Source organism: Notolabrus celidotus, chromosome 8, assembly GCF_009762535.1.
Source record: "Notolabrus celidotus isolate fNotCel1 chromosome 8, fNotCel1.pri, whole genome shotgun sequence".
Lineage (NCBI taxonomy): Eukaryota > Metazoa > Chordata > Actinopteri > Labriformes > Labridae > Notolabrus > Notolabrus celidotus.
In genome coordinates, this window is record NC_048279.1 from 33,476,087 (window position 1) to 33,501,140 (window position 25,054).

The window sequence follows — 25,054 nt, forward strand, 5'->3', positions numbered from 1 at the left end:
GATTGCAGAGAGAAAGACGCTGCGTGGAAGTTTTATGTGTAAGGAAGTGTGAAATGATTTAACTTGAGCGAAACATTGCACATCTGAGTCGTCTTTTATGTCTCTGTTTTATTTTATAAAAGAGAGACAACAAAAAGAAAATGATTGTCTGGAGGAAAATGTGAAAATATGAGAAACAAATGAAGCTCCCTGTAGGAGAATCAGTCAGAGTGAGCTGTCAAACACTGGAAATGTACTCCGCATTTAGAGTGGGTGTGTGTTTATGCAGAAAAGTTCTGCAACACGGGGGAAAACACTCGTTCACAACAGGCGTGAAGTCAAATTTAAGACAAGCTTGCCTTGAATTTGATCTTAAAACAAGCTAATTAGTAAATCCATTAACCAGCGGACTGCCTCACTTATCTTCTGGTTTGACTCTGAAGGGTTTATATAGATGTGTACAGGTGGTTTCACCTGTGTTCATATCTCTTGTGGTTTGTTCGAGCCTTGGTTGCTCGTGTGCTATAATGGACATACTCATATTCACTTCCACTGCTACGCAGATGACACCCAGCTCTACCTCTCCACTAAACCTGACTCCTCACTTCCACCTTCTTCCCTCACTGATTGTCTCCTTGAAATAAAATCTTGGTTCACCTCAAACTTCCTCAAATTAAACAGCAATAAAACTGAACTTCTTCTAATTGGCACAAAATCTACATTAAACAAACTCCCTAACTTCTCTATTCCCATCGACAACTCGCCCCTCTTCCCCTCCCCTCAGGTTAAGAGTCCGGGTGTCATCCTCGACAGCACCCTCTCCTTCACCTCCCATTTCAACCACGTCACCCGGTCTGCCTACTTTCACCTCCGCAATATTAACCGTCTCCGTCCTTCACTCACTCCCCACTCCACCGCCATTCTTGTTCACAGCCTCGTCACCTCCCGTTTGGATTATTGTAACTCCCTTCTGTTTGGCCTCCCCCACAAAACCCTCCATAAACTTCAACTGGTTCAAAACTCAGCCGCCCATATCATCACACGCAACGCCTCCATCCACCACATCACACCCATCCTGCAGCAGCTCCACTGGCTCCCCATCACACACCGGATCAACTACAAAATACTTCTCCTCACCTTCAAACCCATACACAACCTCGCCCCTCCATATCTCTCTGACCTCGTCCATACTGCCACACCCGTCCGCACCCTCAGATCCTCCTCCTCCATCCACCCTGCTCACCTTGTTACCAGGGCCTTCAGCAGCTCTGCTCCCCAGCTCTGGAATTCTCTCCCACCTGACCCCCGCAACACTGACTCACTCCCACATTTTAAATCCAAACTCAAAACCCATCTGTTTAAACTGGCTTACTCCATCTGACCACAACTCCTCTGTCCATTCACTTAACACTTTTTAAACTGTGTTTCATTTACTGTTTGCTATTTAAACTCTGTTTGTTTTTAATGTTGTAAGGTGACCTTGAGTGCCAAGAAAGGCGCCTATAAATAAAATGTATTATTATTATTATTATACTTGTTCCCATGTTTTCTCTCCAGGTGCCAGGACTGCTGATTGGCTCCCTCTCTGATAAAGGCCGGCTTCCTGCTACCTCGCTCTCCAGAAAACCATCAAGGAAGCACACACCAAAGTCAACACCCCTCTGTCCTTCATCAATCAACTTCAAAAAGACCTCCACCCACTGAACCGTCCATAACCCAGAAACCTCTGCCTGTTGACTGCTGCCTGAGCTCACACCACGCATCATGCACACACGCATAAACACATCACACCTAATACATGAAATGCACATTATCAAACACACACACACTCTTTTACTCTTTTTTTTCACTACTTTAGCTTGTTTTATTTCCCTTACTCTTTCTTTTTCTTTACTTTCTATTTATTTATTTACCTCTTTATTTCTCTGCTTCCTTATTTCTTTATGTATTTATTTTGGTTCCTTGGTCCACAGTATCCTGTAACCTCTTGAGTCCTTTCCCTCCCTCCCTCCTCCTTCCACCACAGATCCACAGTGGATAGAAAAGGGTAAAAACACTCTGAACTGTCCCACCAGGCTCAAGAATCACCTTACCATACCTCTCTCTCTTTCCCTCCACCTCTTCCCATGCCAGAAGAACTTGCTTTAGTTAGACTGTTGTGTTAGTGCACTCATCAACACCTCTCATTACACCATATTCACGCACCCACATGCACACTAGTGATGTTACAGACTCTACATACCCCAAATGTGATCTTATCCTTTGTTTATCTCATTTACTTTTATAATAAATAACTTTAAGTTTCTTTAATTCGTTTGTTGACCTCTAATCGTTTTTGTCATGTTCACTGAATGTGAAGCCAAGAGGTTTAAAGCGCCCCCTGTTGGCTGACTGCAGTATAGCTCATAAAACCCTGCCTCCCTAGTGTTAACAGATGGAACAATTATTTTATAGAAGTAGAAGTAGACTTGATTAGTGGAGACAACCCTCCTAGGTCTGGGGAAAGCCCCTAATGTTAAGCACCCCTATAAATGTCAGTGTCCCAGTTTGGCCACCCAAGTCAAAAAAGTCTGATTCCGCCCCTGTTGAACTTTCCATAAGTGTGAATGTCTGTTTTAAATCAACAGAAGGATCTATTCTGCTGTGGACTGTACCCACCTGAAGGATGGGCAGAAATAAAGACACATTGTTTAATCTATAAAGAGTCATTGTGCCTGAGCTCTGCCTTTAAAAGTTCCTGAGTGTGAGTTTTCCAATCTTTTGTCATTTACACTGCAGATGACTGGAGGCACTCGTTTCTAATTTTTCCTTCATTATCTCTCCTCCTTCTTCTCTTTCAGTCGGGCACGTTGCAGCGAAGTGTTTAAGTTCGTCTCCAGAGTGTGGTTGTGTTAAAATGCCTCCATGCGAGTGGATGAAGCTGTGTAACATCCATCTGTTTGCTCCTGCCTCTGGGTTCTCTCTCTGATGAAACTGTTACACAAGAAGAGTCTGATGCACTCTTTTCTGGTTTATGAAATCCATGAACCAAAACTGATCTTGTACGAAGACGTGATTAGAAAGTTTTGGTTGAGAAGTTACTCATGTGGGACAGGACATGAGGTTTTACTTGGGATTTATTGGAGTAGGAATCTTTTTGTTCTTTCAGAGGCTGGGCGCGGCTTCCAGCTGCTGCATGCACACCTGTTTCTCATCCATCCATCACCAGCTGCAGCACTTCCAACCTTATTCTACCCATCCACATGTGCCATATTAATTTTGTGGTGCAGTCAGCACCGTAGCAGCAGCTTTTATGAAGCACTTGTGTTTTGTGTATTCTGCTTCCAGTTCCTCTCTCCACCAAAGCCGCAAGCCTTCTTTTAAGTCTCTCACACAGCACCACCAGCTGACCTTTACGTTCACCTTGCCTTCACCTCAGTGCCTCACCAGCCAGCCTCAGCTTCAAGTCATAGACCCAGTCTCTATGTCCACACTCGCCCAATCGCTGACTATGAAGCACGTTCCCCCCTAATGGCCTAATTCCATTTTAAAACCTGGGCCTTTTTGTTTTATGTTTTCAGTTTGATGCGGATCTGCTCAGTGCTGCATTCTGAAAACACAACCGGTGGATGTTGACGGACGAGAGAGCATGGAGCCGGACTTCAGTGGATTGTAGACACACCGAACATGGATCTGCTGGAAGTCTGATGTCAGTCTGTGAGGGCCTCCCAGGGATGTCCCACTGTTAAATCTTCAAGTGCATGAGGGATCTCTCTCAGACTTTTTTGAGCCCTGCATGCCCACTTTCCATCAGTGGGCATTTTTGCAGAGTTAGCGTAAGGGAATTACCCATAATTCATAGCATTATGAAGTGAAACACAGGATTCCAAGGGAAAGCCCTCGATCGTGGAAGGGTAAACGAACGCTGCAACATGAAATTTAAAAAAGAGAGGCGGTAAACGAGAAGCATGAAGGTGCAACCAATGCTGGCATTTCAAAAAAAGTTTGCCTGAAAGTAAAAAAATGTATATATTTATTGTTCTCTAAATGTTTAGATATCTTAAATGTTGTGGTGAAGCAGTCTGTACGGATCACATGGCAGTCAGTCCGTCCCTTAAGTACCTTGAATTTGAGGAAATTAAAAGTTGGTCATTAAAACTTCCTAACACTGCTAAGGTGAGCTACATGACGTCATGCAGGTTACATAAGAAGTTGCAAAGTGCTGTCAGTTCTTGGCCCTTACAGCCTCCTGCCCTCAATTACTTTCCATCGGACGTCAATTAAGTCAAACAGGGCTCAGGGAGGACTGCTCAAGCCTGAACTTTCCACCTCAAGCAACCTCAAACCAGCCAGTTTCACCTGAGAACTTCCTCTCAGAAGAAATCATAACAATGCTTTAATTCTCCTTTTTGTAGCTGCATCTTTATTTGAACTGAGGCTTTATAAATCCATAAAACAAAGCTACATTTCAGAAGATTTGAACCAACATATTATCATGTCACTGTATTCCCTACAAGCAGAAAGGTGACAGTATATTGAGAGCAGCTCACTGTCGGCCTAGTTTGTTTTATTTGTGGAGGAGGAAGTGCTGCTGGGAAATAAACGGTCGACTCTGCAGGTGAACGCTCCACAGGACCAAACATTCTGCAAGGAGCCGTTATATAAGTCCTAACAGGTCCCTGCGTGGATGTTCTCTGCACCTGAGTGATTAAACAGCAGCTTAATGGAGCCTCAGGTGATTTTAATGCAGAGCTGAAGAGAGGGATGTTGTGTGAAGTAGATAAATGTTTGTCTGTTCCAGGCTGTTGTTCTCCTCGGCTCAGAAAACGGAGAGAGAACTTCCTGCAGTCAGCGTGAAAATAACAGCGGGAGAGACTTTCTTGTTTTCCTCCTCACTTCAACTTAAACTGTTTGTATCTTTCTAAATTGCAGTGTGGAGAAAATTGCTTCGAATACTCTCCATGGAAACTATTTGATCAAAAATCTTGACTCGAGCCGGAGAGGAGAGAGGATAAGGGACCCGTGGAAGCTGCTATACGTATTAATCCACATGAATCCGATGATTGCTTTTCTAATCAGTGAATTTATTTCTTGTAGGAAATGTTTAAAATGCTGTGAACACACTTTTACTTCAGGACCGTCATTTGTCAAGAAAAGAACACCAGCCTGCGATGGGAATAATGTTGCAGGCAGCGCTGTTGAAGAGTCCTGGGTCGTCAGGTGAATAATCCTGGTCCAGCTGTCTCTATTGTTACCTGAGATCTGCAGCAGAAGACTCTCAGAGGTTGGGATCGGTCGGGTCAATCCAGAGGTGTGAAAGAGGCAGATGAGATGAGAGCAGGAAGAGGCGGATCAATGAAGAGTTGTTAAGATCACTCAGTCAATAGAGGAAGTAGAGGAGCTGATTGTTTGCATTGATGTGTCTCACTTCATGTGAAGGAGCTGAGAAACGGGCCTGAGGTGGATTACGGAGCTGAGTGGGAGGACCGAGTTCTTCTGTGGGAAACTCAAAGTCTCTCTGCTCCCAAGAAACAGAATCACTGGATTCAGAATTTAAAAGACAGAATTTAAAAGAACTAGTTCAATCATGTCAGTGTGTTAATACCAGAATTGCATGCCTATAATAAAACTGTGTTTGTTTCCGCAGCTTCATAGAATCAAACTTTGTTTTAAATGTTTCTAAAATAAAAAGCATATTGCAGAAAGAAGCCTGAGTTACCTCTAGACTCGCCGAATTCATCAATTTAAACTTTCATATTGACATTTTTTGGGGGGCTAATGAAATATTGAGATCATTTAAAGAAAGATTACCAAACACTCTTTGTTCTGTCTTCTTGAGTGTCAAATATAATTTTGTTTTCTTCTGCTCTTCTCTTTGATATTGATGAAAACTGAATATTTTTTAGCCTTTCATTGCAATGCAAACAAATCTAAAGACATCACCTTCATCCTTCAGTTATCAGGCCCCTCTCCTTTGGAATCATCTACCAGTCAGGGTCCGGGAGGCAGACACCCTCTCTACTTTTAAGAGTAGGCTTCAAACTTTCCCTTTTGATAAAGCTTATAGTTAGAGCTGGATCAGGCTTGGACCAGCTCTTAGTTATGCTGCTATAGGCTTAGACTGACACACTGGGATCCCCTCTCTCTCCCTATCACTTATTTTAACTCTCCCTGTCCCATTAAAGTTACTAACCATAGACCTTTCTGGAGTCCCTGAGCTCCCTTGTCTCGTAGGTTCCTCTGGATCTCTGCTGCTGTGGATGTGCCAGACTCCAGCTGCTACAACTACTACTATCCATCTCATCACTATTATGTGATGTCTCTTCATCTCCTCTATCCCTCTTTCCAACCCTAACTCGGTCTCAGCAGATGTGTGTCTAACATGAGTCTGGTCCTGCTGGAGGTTTCTGCCTGTTAAAGGAAGTTTGTCCTTGCCACTGTAACTTGCTAAATGCTGCAAAGTGCTCTGCTCATGGTGGATTAAGATCAGACTGAGTCCTGTCTGTAAGGTGGGGCTGGATCTTATCCGGTCTTGATGTTGGGTCTTTGTTAATAATAGAACATAGAGTCCGGTCTAGACCTGCTCTGTTTGGAGATAGTCTTCAGATTGAACTGAAAGTGTCAGACTTTTGTCTAATCATTTATCATACTGTTTATTATATTAAGACTGAACTACATTAGTGTTTGCTCTCTTGCTGTCAAAGATGAGGAACATTATATTAGTAGAGAAAGAATAAATATGATGCGCTGAGATATAGCACAGTATTTAATGTAATACATGTTTTTCTAGAGTTAAAAGTTTCTCTAGCTTTCTCTCAGTCCATGTTTTCAAACTTTTAAGAGGGTGAGCCAAAGAAAGTGTTCCCCTGAGGGAGGAAGAGGAGCCCTGATGTCTCCAGCTGTGCAGAACGAATGAAGAGGAGAGAAGAGACAACCAGGACCAAAAAACCAGAGGACACTTTTTGGTACAAATATCCCCACCAGCTGAAATATGATGGCTGCACCAGATAAAAAGATGACTTTGAAACCGGGGTAACTTTGTCTTTCTTGCTGTTGTTCATCTTAGAAGGGTTGAACCTCTCTGCAAGAAACATGAGCCCTCCTCCTCAAGTTATCTGAGCAGAGTTATGGATTCATGAAGGTTTGAAACAGGTGGTGTCTCTGCTCAAACAAATACAGTAATCCAATGATCCACATTTTAAATACAGGTTAGCTTTGAGATCAAAAGGTCTCCTCACCAGCCAGATATTACACACATGCACCGTCAGAGCAGTCTGCATCAGTCTCAGGGGAGACAGTGATGTTTACACAGACTCACCACAGCTTCTCTCCTGTGAGCGACTCTGTGACTCTGCTAATTGGTTCAGCCATGAATGTGCCTGCTCTGCCTTATGTGTGTGTTTGAGTCTACTTGTGTGTGTGTGTGTGTGTGTGTGTGTGTGTGTGTGTGTGTGTGTGTGTGTGTGTGTGTGTGTGTGTGTGTGTGTGTGTGTGTGTGTGTGTAGGGCGGAGGTTGACAGCCGTTACCATGAGGACGGTTAATACCAGAGCTTTGGGAGATGTTCCTCTGAGTGTTGTTGCTCTCGGTTCACGGGTGTTGACACCATCTGTAGTTCTTAATCCAGCTGACATGGATCACAACCTGCAGGGTGTGAGTCTGCAGTTCTTAAATCATCATCACAAAGTAAACATGTCTTGAGGCAGGAGCTATGAGCCTCTCATCATGGGATTTTTTTATTTTTTTGTCATGCATGAACTGGTGGATTTACTTTATTAATTTAAAAGTTAAAGGCTGAACACTTTCCCCCACCACCAAGATCAAGTATCACACCTTGGGGGACAGAGCTTTTGCATCGCTGCTCCAACTCTCTGGAACTCTCCCTCCAAAAAACAGCAACTCTGAGTCTCTTCACTCATTTAAATATCAACTCAAAAGGTATCTCTTCAAAAAAGCCTGCAACACGTGACGTCTACTTCCTCCCCATCGTTGTTTTTTGTATTTTATTCATTTCATTTTTATATTTGGCACTTCATGTAAAGTATCTTTGAGTACCTATAAAAGCCCTATATAAGTCTCTAACAGGCAGAAACCTAGAGCAGAACCAGACTCACATCTGGGGAGACTGAGTCTGGCTTTGAAAGAGGGATAGAGGAGATGAAGAGAGAGAGAGAGAGAGAGAGAGAGAGAGAGAGAGAGAGGATAGTACAGGCAGAACATGCAGACTCCACACAGAACAGCTCCTCTAGTGGAGGACTGAAGCAGGAAGCATCTTGCTGTGAGGCGACAGCACTTTAAAGCCCTCTTTATGTCGGTGTCAGGTTGATTATCATTGATGTCTGTGGTGCAACTGGTGCAGAAATGCTCTGAAATTGTATTCAACTTTTAAATACAGTAGAGTCAGAGAGATAGAGGAATTAAAAATCACCCCAAGAACGGCTAGATTTCCTCAACTATGCAGAAAAAAAAGGTGACCAAATTTGCTATTTCCATTCTCCTGCTTTTCTAATGAGATTATTTAAATTGTGCAAATATTTCTTAATGGAAACATGCAAATAAAAACTTTCTACTTCATGCACCTGAGATAAAATTCCTCTTTAAAACATCTCCTCTTGTAGCAGTCTGCAGTGTCCTCCCCGTGGAGCTGGAAGATGCTTCTTGTGTTTCCACCTTTTGTGTCCTGCTTGATGAATTATTGACCTTTTCTTCCTCCACCTCTCTCTCTCTCTGCCCTGCGTCACACAGCAGCAATAACCTGAAGCAACAATAGTACCAAACCCATAAAGGGCGAGAACTGAGGGTAAATGAAAAGAAATAAATATCAGGAAATGAAGTTATAAAGGACAGAACCGTAAAAACTCCTCTGAGTCTGTGAGATTGCTCATCTCTGAGGTGTAATGTTCTTAAACTTTAATTATAAAAGTGGATGCTGTTTTATCCTGCACACAGTACTCATATTTTATCACTGTAAAGATCAAACTAATTGTGATTTTAAAGGTAGTCACCAAACTTTAAACTCCTGTCTCTCTCTTGGAGCTGATAAACTCTGCACTGGTTCACAGTTTCCACGTTAAGTGTAGATGTCGGGCTTTGATTCTTCAGCTGAGGCGAAGGTACAGCCGAAGATGAAGCTGTCAAAACCAGCAGCAGTGAGGATATCACACAGCACAGGTCGGCCCTCGCTGTCAGTCCCAACTCTGGCTGTCGAAACACATCAGGACATCGGGAGCCCTGCAGCCCTGACACTCGCCGGTCCCTCCTCTACGCATCAAACTCCATCCGCTGGTTCTCTTGGATCGGAGGAAAGCCTTTTCATTCAGGGTGCTGGTCCCTTGATCTGATGTAACCTCAAAGCTGTCAGCACGTTCAGATGAGAAGGGTTGTTTAAGGACAGCTGTTACACTTAAGCTCTTGAAAATACTCAGGCAGTGTGTCTGATTTGTAGGCAGCCTCGGCTCCAGTGGTCCCAAGAGGAATCCTTAATTGGAGCAGTAGAGGAAGAAGTTACAGCACGGTGTGAAATGTTGTATTATGAAGAGAGGTCCTGCACTGAAAATCCCACTTAGGGGTACGCTGGTGAGCGCCTTATTGACAGAGGATACTGTCCTCGACACATCTGTCACAGGTCGACTCTTAGCCTTTATCATTTCACGCATGTCTACCCAACATTCCCTCTCTCTGTCAGCGGTCCTGTCAAATAAGGGATCAAAGACCACAAATCTTAAATCAGAAGCAAAAGAGGAAAATAGCATCCTAGACTTCTCCATATCCATCTATCTTAAATTCATATCAAACCTGTGTTCCAGATTATATGTCATTTTTATTTCTCCCATCATGAGAATATATATATATATATATATATATATATATATGTTGCAAGATATGCTTATATTTTCTTCTTTAATTTTAATTGCTTATAACTTTTTTTGCACTTTCTACTTTGCTACTGTGACACTTGAATTTCCCGGTTGTGGGACGAGTAAAGGACTATCTTATCTTATCTTATCTTATCTTATCTTATCTTATCTTATCTTATCTTATCTTATCTTATCTTATCTTATCTTATCTTATCTTATCTTATCTTATCTTATCTTATCTTATCTTATCTTACCTTACCTTACCTTACCTTACCTTACCTTACCTTATCTTATCTTATCTTATCTTATGCACTGCTGTGTGCCCTGCCCTGACAGCCTACCTGAAGATCTGAGGGCTGCACAGAGTATCAACATTTTTAAGAGCAAACCTTTTAAATCTCGCTTTTAGCTGAGTATAATTTCATCTTACCTTATTAACTTATTATCTAGTTCATATTTTGGTCTATTTTAAAGTCATATACTGTCTTATTTTGAATGAATATAGATAATATATATTATGTATTATTAACTTTATTTTTTCAATGATCTGTTTATTTGATTTTTTTAAACATTATGTACAAAAATCAACTCAAACAATTCAGACGAGTGAAGTTTTTCTTTTAAAAGAAACAAATAAAATCAATAAAAACATATATCAGGGATTAAAAACAAATTATAGTGGAGAAAATGAACATTATCACCTTTATAGTAAAGCTTTTATTGTTTGAATTGTGTATTTTAATTTTTAACATTTTACCTCTCTGCTTTTATTCTCAGTTAAATTTTTGGCCTCTTTCCTTTTGATGTCTGTTTTTATTGTTTTTTTGAAGCACTTTGTTACTTGTATTGAAAAGTGCTTTACAAATAAAAGTCTTATTATTATTATGTATTTATTTTAATTTGTATTTATTTATAAATTTATAATTTATTGTGGATAATGTAATCATTTATTTTGTTATTAATTTAAAGAGTTCATTTGCAAAAACAGATATCTCAAAAAACATATTTCCTTTAATATACATTTTTAATAAAGTTACATTTTTAAGATACCACTAATTATGAATGTATTTAGACTTAGTCAAAGCCACACAACTTCAATTGATTGATAATACCTAAAGCTAGTAATAGAAAAATGTGTTTTTTTTAAACATTTTTTAAATTTTTAAAAGTGAGTTACCTGTTTTTGCAAATGAACTCTTCTCATCTTATTCCGGTGATTTTTACACATTAGATTTAATATTTGATTCTGTTTTATGTTGCTGTATTTACTTGTAGTGTAGAATCTTAGTTTATTTACTGGTTTAATATTTTAGTGTTTTATTATCTTATTAAATTGTTGTGAGTTTAATTTCCCATCTTGAGTTTTAACATCTTTTTTTTTTTTTTATATATATATATATATTTTTTTTGCCTTTTTGCCTTTATTGTATAGGACAGCTGAAGAGAGACAGGAAATGTGGGGAGCAGAGAGCGGGGGAAGACATGCAGGAAATGGTCGACTGGCCGGGAATCAAACCGGCGACCTCTGCGACGAGGACTAGGAGCCTCTGTATGTGGGGCGCTTAGACCGCTAGGCCACCAGCGCCCCTTGAGTTTTAACATCTTAATTTACTTCCAGTGATTTCTCATTAAGGTGTCATGATAGCGGTTTTATTTTCTGTATTTTTAATGAATTATTTTTTATTACCAACATTATTATTTTGATGTGCAGCTCTTTGTGTTACATATTGTTGTATGAAAGGTCTGATTGATGATTGATTGACATTATGTACTCGGTTTGGAAGCTCCTCTATCCTTGCATTACGCCTTGAACTTTGACTCCTTTGCTCAAACACACATCCCAATCTGCATCTTAAAGTTTGAACACTAATGAAAAACATGTCCCAACCTCCAGTCCAAAGCCTGAGCTCTAAACCCTCACAGACCTCCCTGACGTCAGGGGTGCAGTGCCTCAGTTTGTCAGCCTGAGTGCATGTTTGGTTCACAGAAAGAGGACAGGTTCCCTTCCTATAGAGTCGAGACACTCTATAGGGGCGGAGGTGAAGGAAGGATGCAGGATGAGCCGAGGAGCTGGACACTGATGAGATGGATTTGAGGTGACTGGGGGGGAGGAGGGATGCAAAGCTCGAACTGAAAGGGGGACAGAGGAGGATAGATCTACAGTTTTGGCAGCAGCGAAGATTGGTCGAAAGAGGTTGAGGTTAAATGTGATTGGATTAGTACTTCAGAGATGTAATGCCTGTTAGTAGCTGATCACTGAAGGGCAGAGACAGGGAGGTGGATTTGAATGAATGATGACTTAAGAATGAAAGAATGAATTACGCTCAGCTTCATTTGCAGGTTTTTGCAAAGAGCTTAAAGTAAAGAAAGCTGTGGATGATATTTATTTGAAGCAGTGTGCTCATTAAAGAGGAAACAATATCTATTCTTCTGCACATCTTGTCTTCTGAGCGCTTTTAGATTGTTTTTCTTGTAGAGCACAGGGCACTTTGTAGCGTTCAAGCTTCATGCAGCCCATCATAAAGGGTCAGATAAAGATGTTGCTTATTTAAATGAAACATAAACAGATTATTAACCACAGAACAACACAATAAAAAACAGCTCATAAGTGTGTCATTGTGATGAACTGCCCCACGTTTGACTCCTGATGCTCCTGCTGGTGTGATATCAGCATCGTGTGGTAAAAACACCAGCGATGGAGAATGGCACAAAGATCCACAGTCCCCCACACCACAGACTCGGGTAATGAGTCAATAATATGGTTTCTCTCTTCTCATTTCACACTTGTGAGCTCCCCGCCCACAGACTCTGACTGAAATAGCTGCCATCTAATGGTCCTGAGAAAACAAACAACACATCGCAGCCTGTCGTCTTCTCAGAGTAATTTCTGCTCAAACTGCGAGCAGCGGGCTCCACAGGAGACTGCTGATTCTAAATGAAGTCATATATTCATCACTCACATGAATAACCCAGCATTAGCGGGACTGTGGAGAGGATTAAAGGTCTGCCTTTATGTTTAATGTTCATGCATATAATTACAAGTTCATTCAAAATGTGGTTTTAGAGTCTTGACAAAAACTGAATATCATGTCCTGACTGAAGGAGGTATTTATTTCTAGCCTGTAGTAGAGTGTTGCTGTGAATGTCACACGTGCATCAAAAACCTCAGTTAGTGCAGCTTTAGGACAGATTTAGGGCCTGAATTGCCTCCCTCAATGATCAGGAGGTTGTGACAGATTATTTATCTAAATAATCCTGAAGTGTTTAGGGTCAATACCACTATTCCTCTGCTCAAGCATTCCTAATCTGTGATTCTTAAAGGTGACATATCATGTGACAAATCGACTTTTTAATGGTTCTCTACCTGAAATATGTGTCCCTGTCTACAAACCCCCCGAGAATGAAAAGAATCCATTCTGCCCCTGTTCTGATTTCTCCACCTTTCTGTAAATGTGTGCTGAAACGAGCCGTTTCAGTTTTCAGTGTTTTTCATACGTCACAACAATATCCGGTCTGTAACAGGAAGTCAGAGCTCGGAGCTTGTTCAGCCCATAGACTGTATAAAATACAACTCAACCCCTCCATTTTTCATTCCCTGCACACATGTGTGCTAACAAGGAGCTTAGGAGGGAGGCATGCTAGTTGTAGGCTGTCTTAATAAACACAAAGGTCGGTTTTACTCCCCACGTCTGCAGATTTGAAGATCTAGTGGATGATTTTTATTTGTCATGGAAAAGTGCTAGTGCTAGTTAGCATAGCCACATAGCTACATGTCGTAGCTGTAGCTGTGTACCAAGACACACGTCTACATACTGACAAATGGAAAAGTGCTAGCGCTAGTTAGCATAGCCACATAGCTACATGTTTGTAGCTGTGTACCAAGACACACGTCTACATACTGATAAATAAAACAACAAGAAACACTAAATCTGTGACCAATGGTTCAGAAAGGTCCTGCTGCAGGCGCCTCTCCATCAGGATCAGATTCAGAGGGTTGAAGTAACGCGGGTCTGTGAGCAGCCGTGTATATTCAGCCAACATGTAAACATTAGATCAACGTGCCGGAGAGCTGAGGCCACATCCACTTCCCGAGGGGGCGTGGTCAGAGAGAAAACAGACTGTTCTGAGGAGGGCTGAAGAAGAGGGCTTTTCAGGCAGACCAAAATCTGATTTCAAAGTGTTTTTTTGAGCATAAACTTTAAAGACATGTTTTGGGGATCCTCTTGGACCAATATATGTTGATGAAAAAAGCATGATATGTCACCTTTAATATCTAACCTGTAATATTTACTAGCAGAGGGAAACTGGAGACTCTTCCTGCCACTGTCTGCCTGAAAGTTCACCTCTAATCTGAGGACTGTACTGATTCAAAAATTCAGCTTTTGACTGAAATACAACTATTTCTTTCTGCTTTGTATCGTCAAGGGACAAATCTCCAAATATTAGCAGTGCAGCTCGTAAAGCACGAAACTCACCGGGTCACAAGTTGCTCAAAATGAACACAGCGAGTGAACGGTCTGTGTGAGAAACAGCTGATGAGTGGTTCTGCTCTCCTCTCACATCTGCTCTGCAGGATGCTCGTGATGGTTTCTGCTCCACCGTGTGTTTTCCTCTCAGACTTTAGTTTCACAAGTTTTCTTCTTTAGATCCGTCTGCTGCAGGAGAAGGACTGAGCAACAATCTGACAAACAACAACACGGGTATTTCTCAGCTTTTTACGTCTGTCAGGGCTGACATGTTTGCAAACCGAGGCTCATTCATACATCCATCAGATACAGGAAACATTAAAGGGTTATTCAATTTTTTTTTAAGTGTGGTTGAATGAGTTTTAAATCACTAGTAATTGTACGAGCCATAACAGATGCCTCTCGGCTCTGCCCCTTTAATGAGAAACTGCAGGGAGGAACAGCACGCAAGCTAGGCTGCAGATTTCAGCAGACGGGGTCAGTTCTGCCACGTGATTTAGCTCATTTTGAAAGACTCTGACCCGGGCACTCATCATGGTTTAGGTGTAAGCTCTACTTTCATTTTGCCACCAGAAAGCCTTTTTGTTTCTGCGTACGCAACACAGACATGCTCTTCTGCCTGCGGCGCTCTGATCAGCTGTTCAGGTCTGCAGCTTCAAAGTGAAAACAATGCAAGCAAACTATTATGACAACTTCATGAGCCGGAGTTTACAGAGGAAAAGGCAATTCAATGCACTGTAGGAAATAGCAGAGACCCTTCTGTGCTAAACTGGAGAGCAGGAGAGATCCTGAGTTACCTGGTGGTGCAGGAGGTAAACTGAGAGCTAATGCGGACGAACCAAGAAAACTGTTTGCTGTCACGAGTAACACGAGACTCGCACCAGATCCATGTCCGGTCTGTCTCCAATCCGCTGTGATCCGGCTCCGTGCTCTCTCGTCCGTCAAGACCCACCGGTTGCTTTTTCAGGACGCAGCACGGAGCAGGACCGGCGGACAACTGGAGTCATGTGACCGAGGTTTTCCAGTAATCACTGAATCAAGGATCCTCCTCCTCCTCTCCTCATCCATGTTGTCTTTCTGGTCCTCTGAAAACCTCTGACCTGTTGACTCCAGGCCTGGCTCCGCTCATCATGACTTTGGTTTGTTGTTGTAGTTAAGTGAAATACGATCTGGTGATAACACAGTGTTTTATTCTGAAAATTAACCGGATGTTTTCATTTTGTTTTGGTGAAACCTGACTTCCTGTCCCGCTCCATCTGCTCTGTTGAGATTGACGCGTCGTGCTTTGGCATCCGGCAGAAATAGAAGTCTTGTGTATCTGATCCGGAGGACTCCGACCTGCTGGATCAGAGACGCAGGCGGAACGCAACGGAGCGGATCCAGTGGAAATTAACACATTGACTAGAATAGAAACCTATCAGATCTGGTGCCGTAACGGATCAGAGACGGACCGGACATGGTCTGGTGGAATTTGGCCATAAGACTTGGTAACAACAGTTCCTCTGGACCTTTGGGAATTAAGATATATCAGCAGATCAATCAGGGCTGCAGTCTGAGACGCTCACCAACCAGAGTTATGTCACTTTTGACATAAAGCTCATACAACCCCACTTCCAAAATGGTGAAATATTCCTTTAAAAAGCTGCCCCTCTCCTTTGGAAAGAGGAAACTTGACTGTGAAGCATCACTAGAGAACTACAAACACACAGGTCATGTTGATTTGTTGTATGAAATGAGTCACTGCAGCACGAGGAACACTTTTAAAGGCATTTATTGATGAAATACACACTTAGGTTTCGACAAAAGCTTCTGTAGTTTTGTATGTAAGAAATTCCAGCCCCATTCTAGACCCAAAACTCCTTGAATTTAAATGTGGCAATGAAAACCAGTTCATACATGTGCAATAAATAACAATAATACAAAAGGAGGCAAGGAAAAGGACACCTGAATAAGTGCCCGAGTTAACCTGAAAATCAAAGATCTGAAAACTGTCACAGGAGGAGACGGGGGGGAAAACAGAGAGACGAGACTCAAAAGAAATCCAGTCGTTTTTGTTTTTTCGGGTGCATTAGTGTATGTTCTGAGATTTCCTGGTCACCCTCAGGACCAGAAGGCATTTAGTGACCTGAGGAACTGACTGGAAAAAAACAAACAGCTTTAAAAAAGAAGAAAAAAGAAAGAAGAAGGAAAGATACCGGAGCTCTACGCTGAAACCTGGAACCATCTGAGAACCGTGTATTGCACATTTTCCTTGCAAATACAAGAACCACATCGCCAGATTCACACAATTTAGATTTAAAACATGAGCTAAAGGAAAAGAAGACAGCTGTGGAGCGTCATGTTGACATGAACACACGTGGAGTACAAAAAAAAAGGGAATTCATAATTTAAGAAATTTGATGCACGGTCAGCTTGTTCTCAATCTGAAGTTTTAAAACGCAGCAGCTTCCTCTGTGGCCTGATGAGTCAAAACATGAAGCTGGAGGCTCCTCGAGTGTAAATTCTTGTTTCTTTCAAATTAAAATTGATTAAAGAAACTGAACTTTGAGTTTAGGAGATGAGGTTCAATCTGTGTGTGAAATAAATGTCATGTTTGTGAGTATTAACTCTAATTTTCAAGCTGCTTCTCAACAAATTGAAGTTCTTTTTATGTCTGAGCAGCAGCTGTTTATCAGCTCTTAACATGTTTTTATGTTTGCAAAACAAAAAGTCATTAAATGTGAAGTCTGTCAGCAAGCACCATCTTTAAAATCTAACCACGAGTTCATATTTATTGAGGCTGACTTGACTCCTAAGAGAGTCCTCTGTTGAAGCTCATCGGGCCACAGAGCAAGCTGCTGATTGGATCAGACTGAGGACGAGTTCACCTGCTGAACGATTCACAAACAAACAAACAAAAAAAAGAGAGAAATACAAATTTGTGAGCGAAAATCTCTTCTCAAAAACTCATGAACCAAGAAACTACTGCAGAAGCCACTTTTTCAGTATCAATAAATAACATTAATACAAAAAACAGATACATTTCCGACATCTGTATGGCTCATGGGGGAACACGTCTGTGAGCAGGTTTGGTTGCAGTCGACCCATTTTTACCAATCACTGAAAGCAGCAGCCTCTCTGCGGCGATCATAAAACACAAGAGTCAAAGTGAGTCATGTTCTGTGTTTGAAAGAGCCTCCGTGCTGATCGTACATCTGGGGAACGATCTCTAACCCACAACCCTCAGGTGGAGAAAGAATCCAGAATTGCAGTAGTTTTCTCCTCAGACCTGCCGCCGCCCATGGAGACGTGCCACGGTGCACTTGAGCGCGGCGCCTTCCCGAGCGGAGCAGCCTTTTTTACAGAGGAGGCACCAGCTGCAGCAGCAGAGCGGTGCAAACACCAGCCAGGCAATATAATTCATATATTTTAGGAGTGTGTTTTCAGTCCATGCACCCGCCTGAGTGACCCTCGAGGTCTCACACACACACAAAGACGGCCTGTGAGATTACCCGGCTTTACGGAGGACTCTGAAAATGAAGGAAACGAACGAGCCGGGCAACAAAGAAAGCTATCACACTCCTGGAGTGGACGCTTATATTACAGAGAGGAGAACACAGAAGAGGCTTCCCCCAAAGTTGCCAGGAATGATTCTGCTGCCAACAAGCTCGAAATGAATGTTGCTGCCTTTAGAGACGTCTGCGAGTCCTCGGAGAGAGACCGTGCACAAAACAACACGGATGGATTGTTTAGTCGAGGTATACAACCATGTTGACACTTCACGTGAAGATGTGCAACCACCTCGGATCAACCCTGAGCTTCACACAGATCCACACAGGAGATAACAAACAAGCAGACAGGTGCTCAAGGTCAACGCAAAGAAGATGAGGCCCTTGAACCGAAGCTCTGACAGATCCATGCATTCCTCCAACGCCTGAGACCTTTCCAAGTTGATCCTGACTCGCATGTAGAGCAAGACAGAGCCGAGCCTCCTGTAAGCCTCTCAGCCTGTCTGTCAAGCTCAGCCGCACTGATGTCTCCATGTTAGTGCCAATAAAAGCGTGAAGATCGATCCACTCTGGTGTCAGGAGGGGGAGTACGCAGCCTGCACACACACACACACACACACACACACACACTTTGAAGGTCAAATCTCCCAACAGCTCGTGGGACTTTGAGGATCTTAAAATAAAATCATCTGGATGTGATTCTTTCTGTAGTTCTGGATGAAAACAATCAGACTCAGAGGAGGTGCAAACGTCTCACTAGAGGAGCCAATAATGAGTGTGAGGCAGCCGACGAGCTGATTCCTCACCACTTTCTTTTCTTCACAGCATCATGTGCGTCACAGTCGTATTTCAACTTCCTCTATTTGCCTCGGCAAGACGGTAAACCAAACCAGAGAAGTTCATGACAGCAGAACAGAAAAAAGCCAGCACCTTCTTGATCTGCACGACTCTGACGAACAGAGACGCCTCCAGAACGCCAACACGACGGCCACGACGAGGCAGTGCAAAGACAAGTGAAAGAAGGCGACACGAGAACTTCAGTGCTTTGTCTGTCTCTGACTCCATCTTTCTAGAAGGAGTTTGAAGGAGTTGTTGTTAGCACCAAGAGAGCTGGAGAGCACCGGCGGGCAGAGACAGTTTTCTGACGGTCACTGTGGCGAACACGCTGCACTCTTTACATCAGGGTTCCTCCAATCGTCACACGATCACCTCTCAGAACAAAAAGAAACGCAACGAGGAGCGGCTCTGTTCACACTGCAGCTGTTTTTCTGTTACATGTCACACCTTCTCACATCAGATCCTTCTGTTGATTTCGTCTCTATTGTGCCGTGTTACTGATATAAAGGACGACACAGGCTGTCAGATGTAAACTACTTTAAAAAAATGCACCTTAAATCTGGTTCTGATGACCTTTTTAATCAAACTCTGGAGTGCAACTTTTGTCTTATGCATATATTTAGTCAATATAAGCATCCAGGTGTTGTTTTAAAACCTCAAACCTGTGCACACTAGACTTGTTTAGACATGCAACTGTGTATTTGGACCTTTTTCCACCTGACTCTCAGCACAATGGCAGCAAATCCGGACCCTGAAGTGAAGCTTCAGACTTGTTTGAATGTGATCTGAGGTCAAACCTTAGCTAACACCTATGTTGCTTGTATGCTAGCAGAGCACAAGGCGTCAGTGCTTGGTCTTTGTCTGCACAGGATGCAATCAGGTGTTAATTGTCGTCCAAGGATTTTTGTACTCATGATCCGACACTCGAGTCCTGCAGCTTCCTTTAAAAACAGCTTGTGCAATAAGATTTTGAGATTGCTGTCTTGCTTTATGTCAGGAGAGGCTGGAATACAAAATGAGCCATTACAGATAGATGTGTTTATAAGAATAGGAGAGCACCTGTTGCAACTGTTGTGCATAACATGACAGAAAAATACAGCTTTAACTCCCGATCAAAGATCTGACATCTGACGTGAGGAAGATGAAAACTCTGACGTGAGAGGAAAACAAAAGCTGCAGCGTGAACCCCGACCACGTGAAACTCAACGGATGAAATGTACTCACATAGAGATGTATCGCCTCTGATTCAAAGCCAGCCACACACACAGCAGTGTTTGCACTGTTCTCATACAGGGATGTTTGTAGTTGTGGTTATGATAGCACCTTGTTGGGGGAGTTCAGCTTAATCACCTGAGGACAAAGCTTCTGGACATTTAGGATTGTTAATCAGAAACAGACTACGTGTTGAGAGGAGGGAGGATGAACACTTAATATCAGGGTCAAACTGGGACATCAGAGAGACGTCTCAGGGACCTGGGAGAGAATTCACTGACATGGCCTTATTTCTATGAAATAACCTGTTTATAAGCCTTAAAACATCAAGTCTGCACTTACAGAGAAGCAAAGAAAACAAGCGAGATTATAATCTGAGGGGGTTTCATCATGAGAAGAGCTGGTAGGGCTTATTGTTTTTGGTTTTTGATCATTATTACGGGTACAGAAGTGTTATTTTCTCCAGGTTTTTCCATCTGGGTAAAAAAACAAACACTTTTCATGTGTCTGTTCATCAATCAGAAAGTTGTTAGCTGTTCAGAGAACCAATCAGAACCACAGGAGGGGAAAAAACACAGGATTCAAAGTAACAAAGGATGTTTGTGCTGAAGATCAGATTTGTTAAAGTACCCAGAAAAGAAAGCTGATATCCCAAGACTTTAATGGTTACAAAAACCAAAAACAATGAGCACTTTACATTTACGACCAGGAGAGGGCCTGAAAACAGACTCACGCTCACACGTGAGTTGAATAAGTTAGACACCAAAGACTGCAGGAGGAGTTTTGGTTGAGCTGGTTGGTACAGACCTGTATGCTATAAAAGTTCATTTCATACACACGTCGTAGGTCCTCATGTAGCAGGGCTCCGACACGTTTAGCTTCAAAGATCTGCGAATACCAAAATGCTTGAGCTGAAGTTTCTTTAAGTTTTCTTTGATCTGATATGGAGACAGATTTGAATGTGAAACATTTGTCTCCTGACGTCAGGAACCCTGCCGGTGAGCGTACAGACAGAACAGCTTGTTGTGAGCAGGAACAACATCAGAGGGTAAATAAAGGTCACAGGACAGTGAGGTAATACGACTTGAGGTTTGACGAGGCGTTCAGGGATCCAGTTGTGGTAACGTTAAAGACAGTTTAGCAGTTTGCTTTGAATGTTGCGAGTTTAAGACATTTAGCTGATAAAACAGTTTGCTGTATATCCGTTACAGCATGAACGATCCTGAGGAACAGTCCTCCTCAAGATCCGAAACACACACATTAATGAGCACCAAATGACCAGACAGGGGTCATTTTATCCAGATTTTCAATATCAAAATGTTTAAAAAGAAACCAGTATCTGTGCCAAACCTGAATTTTGAAGTCATTTCACAAAAAAAGACTCAGAAATTTGTGTTTTAAGTCTATCCTGCTTTAAAAAAAAATCTGATTTTCACTGATTTTTATGACAAATCCACATCCACTTGACTTTCAGGATCACGGTGCAACTTTCCACATTTGCAAATCCAACTGGCAGTGAAGTAACTGAAAATACCCAATGGAGACAACAAAGTGGAGTCAGTATCTGCACCGGTGTTATAGAACCAGCCTCACGCAGAGGAGGTCCAGCTCTGAACAGAAAGTTTGCAGCTCAGTCGACTGTTTGTTTGTTTGGGTGAGGAAACGTCCGTCCTGTTTGCCTAAATGAAAATGTGGTGTTTTCACATGGAGCACCTTCAGGCAAATAAGACCGGCTCTAAAATTCATTTCTATTGCAGGAGAGTGGGGGAGGTCTGCGGTAAAAAAAATTCCAGCAGAAATAAAGAAGGAAGTAAGTGTACGAGGGCGCAGGATGTCAACATCTGCTGCTAACAGCTCAACCTACAGGCTGTAAACATGTGGGAGTATCAGAGATCTGCTGCAAGACTGCAGAGACACCAGGGAGGACATAAAGGAGTGCATGGTGTGATTCAAATCAATACGTTCTCTGCTCAAATATTGCGTTTTCGTGTCTTGCAGGCATTCGGGAACATGAGTGTTTTCTGTAGTATTATCTGTTAACACAATAATGGTTGATATTGATGTCCAAAAAAGAAACCTAAGGAACAGAAACGCGTCTGTGTTTTCATGAAGGCAGGTGAGACGAGGAGCGTGGAGGATGGGAGGATGGATCGGAAGCTTTCTTCTTCTCTGCTTTTCTCGTAACATACTTCAGACTGGCAGAGGATTTGATATATTTGTTTTTGTGTCTTTCCCAGACAACATAAAGATGCATTTATATATTTTGATACTGATAATGAGTCTGTCTTTTAAAGATTCCTAATTTATCACCCAAAATATAGATAGCACTTCTGGGATCCACTCATTTTTTAACAGTCTAAAGTCTCTCTTACTCTCTTTCAATCTCTCTCTCTCTCTCTCTCTCTGTAATGACATTTTATGTACAATATTGGTATATAGAACATAAATTACTACACAAAACATTTTTAAGCCTATTCACAATTAACAATCATCAAGAACCCAATAGCAAATGAGACAAAGTCAACGAAATGAAAAACAAAATAAAAAAAGGTTGAGAGACTTGATAAACAGCTTAAAGTTGATGCCTGTTATATAACTTTTCCATAAACTCTCTGTGCTCCCAAGACGTGTCGAGTGTGTTGTGAAAAGAACAAAAAAAAAAAACACCACCTCTTATAAAAAAAGTCCTCCTCTCCTCTCAGTCTTTGTCTCAGGAGGAGGAAATCTGCATGAAGCTCAAAAAGACAGTCATGTGATCCCGGACATCTTGTTTGCGTGTAAACAGAGCACCAGTAGTGTCTTGGTTCCATGTGTCTCTTCTGTACAAAAGTATAAATATATGCTTTCTCTCCATTTGTTTTTTGTTTGTTTTTTCTTTTTTTCTTTGTTCACATATCTAGGATGTTGCAGACAAAAAAATGGTTGTTTGAGTTCTTTAAAAACACACCAGTGTTGCAGTATCTGTGCTGGAGGTTGCCAGTTTGTGTTTTATTTGTCCCCCCCTTACCCGCTGTTAGATCCCGATGTTGCTGGCTTGTGTTGACTTATACCGTCGGGAGTTTGCTTGGTGTTGGTTGATCGTCTTTGCATAAATAAAAAAGGTGTGGGCACAGTCTGCAGCCACTGGGCCAAAAGTAAAAAAACAACCGTTGAGTCCGTTTTAGCTACAGCAGATCCATCTTGGGTCTGTAATGGAGCAGGAGGGGGGATTTCTGCAGGGGGAGACATAAACACAACTTCAGCGTGAGCAGTTTATAGGAAATCTTTACAGCCCTGTTTTCTAAACAGCTCCTATGAACAGCCTCTCTACTGACGCTAAGCTCTGCTTTGTTGCAGATGTTAAAAGCAGAAGACGCTTCTTCAGAAAGTTAGAAGGGCTGGGTTCCTTCCGCTCTTAGATAATTAGATAAACTATGAACTCATGGGAATACAGAAACTAAAGAACCAAACATTAACGTGTCAGAAGGAAACCAAAGTATTTAGTTTTATGGATTATTCTTAAAAGAAAGGACTCATCCAGGATTACAGTCTCTACTGTAAATACAGTGACACTGTTTTATAGAAGACTTAAGAAGTTAAACAATGATGGTTTTCCTAAATCATGTATAAAACATGGAGTGAGTCTCTGTGACGTCATCTTTCTTCCTTTCCTCAGACACCCTGAGGAGGTACTATGTTTTTAAAAAGTGGACTTTTTCAACTTTACAATTTTCAATTTGTAGTAATTGACTGTTTTTAACCTTGTTTTCTTTTTTTAACTTTAAATGCTTTTATGTGTCTTGTAGCGCATTGAGATTTGCTCTTAATATAGTGTTATTTTTTTATGATTAATATTCTTTATTATTATTATTATTATTATTATTATTATTACTACTATTATTATTATTATTATCATTATTATTATTATTATTATTATTATTATTATTATTATCATTATTATTATTATTATTATAAGTATAGGCAGTAGTGTTTTTATTATTACTACTACTAATAATAGTAATAATATAATAATAATGAATAATATGATAATAATATTACTATTATTATTATTGTTATTACTATTATTATTTATTTATTTGTATTATTATTTATTTATTTGTATTATTATTATTATTGTTATGATTATTATTATTATTATTATCATTATTATTATCATCATCATCATTATTATTGTTGTTGTTTTTGTTATTGTTAATATTAATATCAATATTTATATTAACATTTTTAAGAATGCCAACAATGGCATTAAACATATTGGAAAAACTGCCTTAACCTAACTTGTGATCAATGAAGAAGTAGCTAAAGACGGTGGGCTTTCAGACTTCTGGAAAACACCTATTACACGCCCACCTATCAGCCGACTTAGCCACGCCCCAAATTAAGCAAATATATTTCTAACTCTCTGCCTTAATATCATCAAAAGGGATAAGATGTCCCCTCACATGATGAGTGAGGCTGTCGTCATGTTTCATTTCGCTGTGAAAACACACTGAAAATACTGAAACTTTAAAGCTAAATCATTTTAACTTTTGTCTGAAATGTTACTTTGAAAAAAGACTACATTATAAAAGCTGATTGTAGGGCTTCAGTTGTGAGGACTCAGCTCTTAAAGATCATTCCGGGTCAGTCTGTACAATGAAGCTGAACAGCCTGAATGTGATTGACTCTGAGTGGCAGCATCATCATGACCTCATACAGCAATATTCATTTTAACTGTTCACAGGACATACAACATATCAACACATTCACGAACACCAGTTACCTTAAATCTCCATCTTGTCACAACAACAAATTTCAAAGTGTGGTCCTTTCCCAAGATCTCCTCGTTGCATAAAATGTCCAGCTGTTAAAGACAACAAAAAGAGCCAATCAGTGAACAGCGTCCAACAGCAGAGCTTTCACTTTGCACCATGCTGTCTCCCTGCAGAGAGGCCAACAGCATGACTAAACTACAACCAACACTTGTTGGAGCTTCTGATGCAGAAACAAACCCTCTGCCGCTCTGCTCTTATTTCTCAGAGTTTGAACGCCTCAGTGTTTCGAAGAGGAAGCGTGTTTCAGCGGTAAGTGGCCCCTGGCTCCTGAGCAGCAGCGGGGCATTTTGGGAAACAACACAAAGTTCGATACTGAACACGAGTGCGTCTCGCCAAATCCACTGATCCCCCTGTGAAGTCAACATTGATATTCTGCTGAGCGCTGCCTCACATCTGCATCTGCTGATCAATACTGAGACAGAGC

The 25,054-nt window shown here is 41.4% G+C and overlaps 2 protein-coding genes and 1 long non-coding RNA gene across 4 annotated transcripts in view; 1 reads left to right on the forward strand and 2 right to left on the reverse strand.

Moving 5' to 3' along the window:
- LOC117817038 overlaps positions 1–2,722 on the forward strand; it is a 116,085-nt gene extending 113,363 nt beyond the window's left edge. Inside the window, exon 5 of the long non-coding RNA XR_004632074.1 lies at positions 1,537–2,722. This is a non-coding gene — a long non-coding RNA (uncharacterized LOC117817038). The remainder of the gene's footprint in view (positions 1–1,536) is intronic.
- The window catches only part of LOC117817031 (leptin receptor overlapping transcript-like 1), a 762,389-nt gene that overhangs the window by 469,655 nt on the left and 267,680 nt on the right, over positions 1–25,054 (reverse strand). The window lies entirely within an intron of this gene.
- The window catches only part of LOC117817028 (polycomb group RING finger protein 3), a 108,155-nt gene continuing 99,135 nt past the window's right edge, over positions 16,035–25,054 (reverse strand). For both annotated transcript variants that reach the window (XM_034689469.1, XM_034689471.1), the window contains 2 exons: positions 24,579–24,659; positions 16,035–23,028 (listed from right to left, as the gene is read on the reverse strand). In XM_034689469.1, coding sequence (XP_034545360.1) covers positions 22,981–23,028; positions 24,579–24,659 — 129 coding nt within the window. In that variant the 3' untranslated portion in view covers positions 16,035–22,980. The remainder of the gene's footprint in view (positions 23,029–24,578; positions 24,660–25,054) is intronic.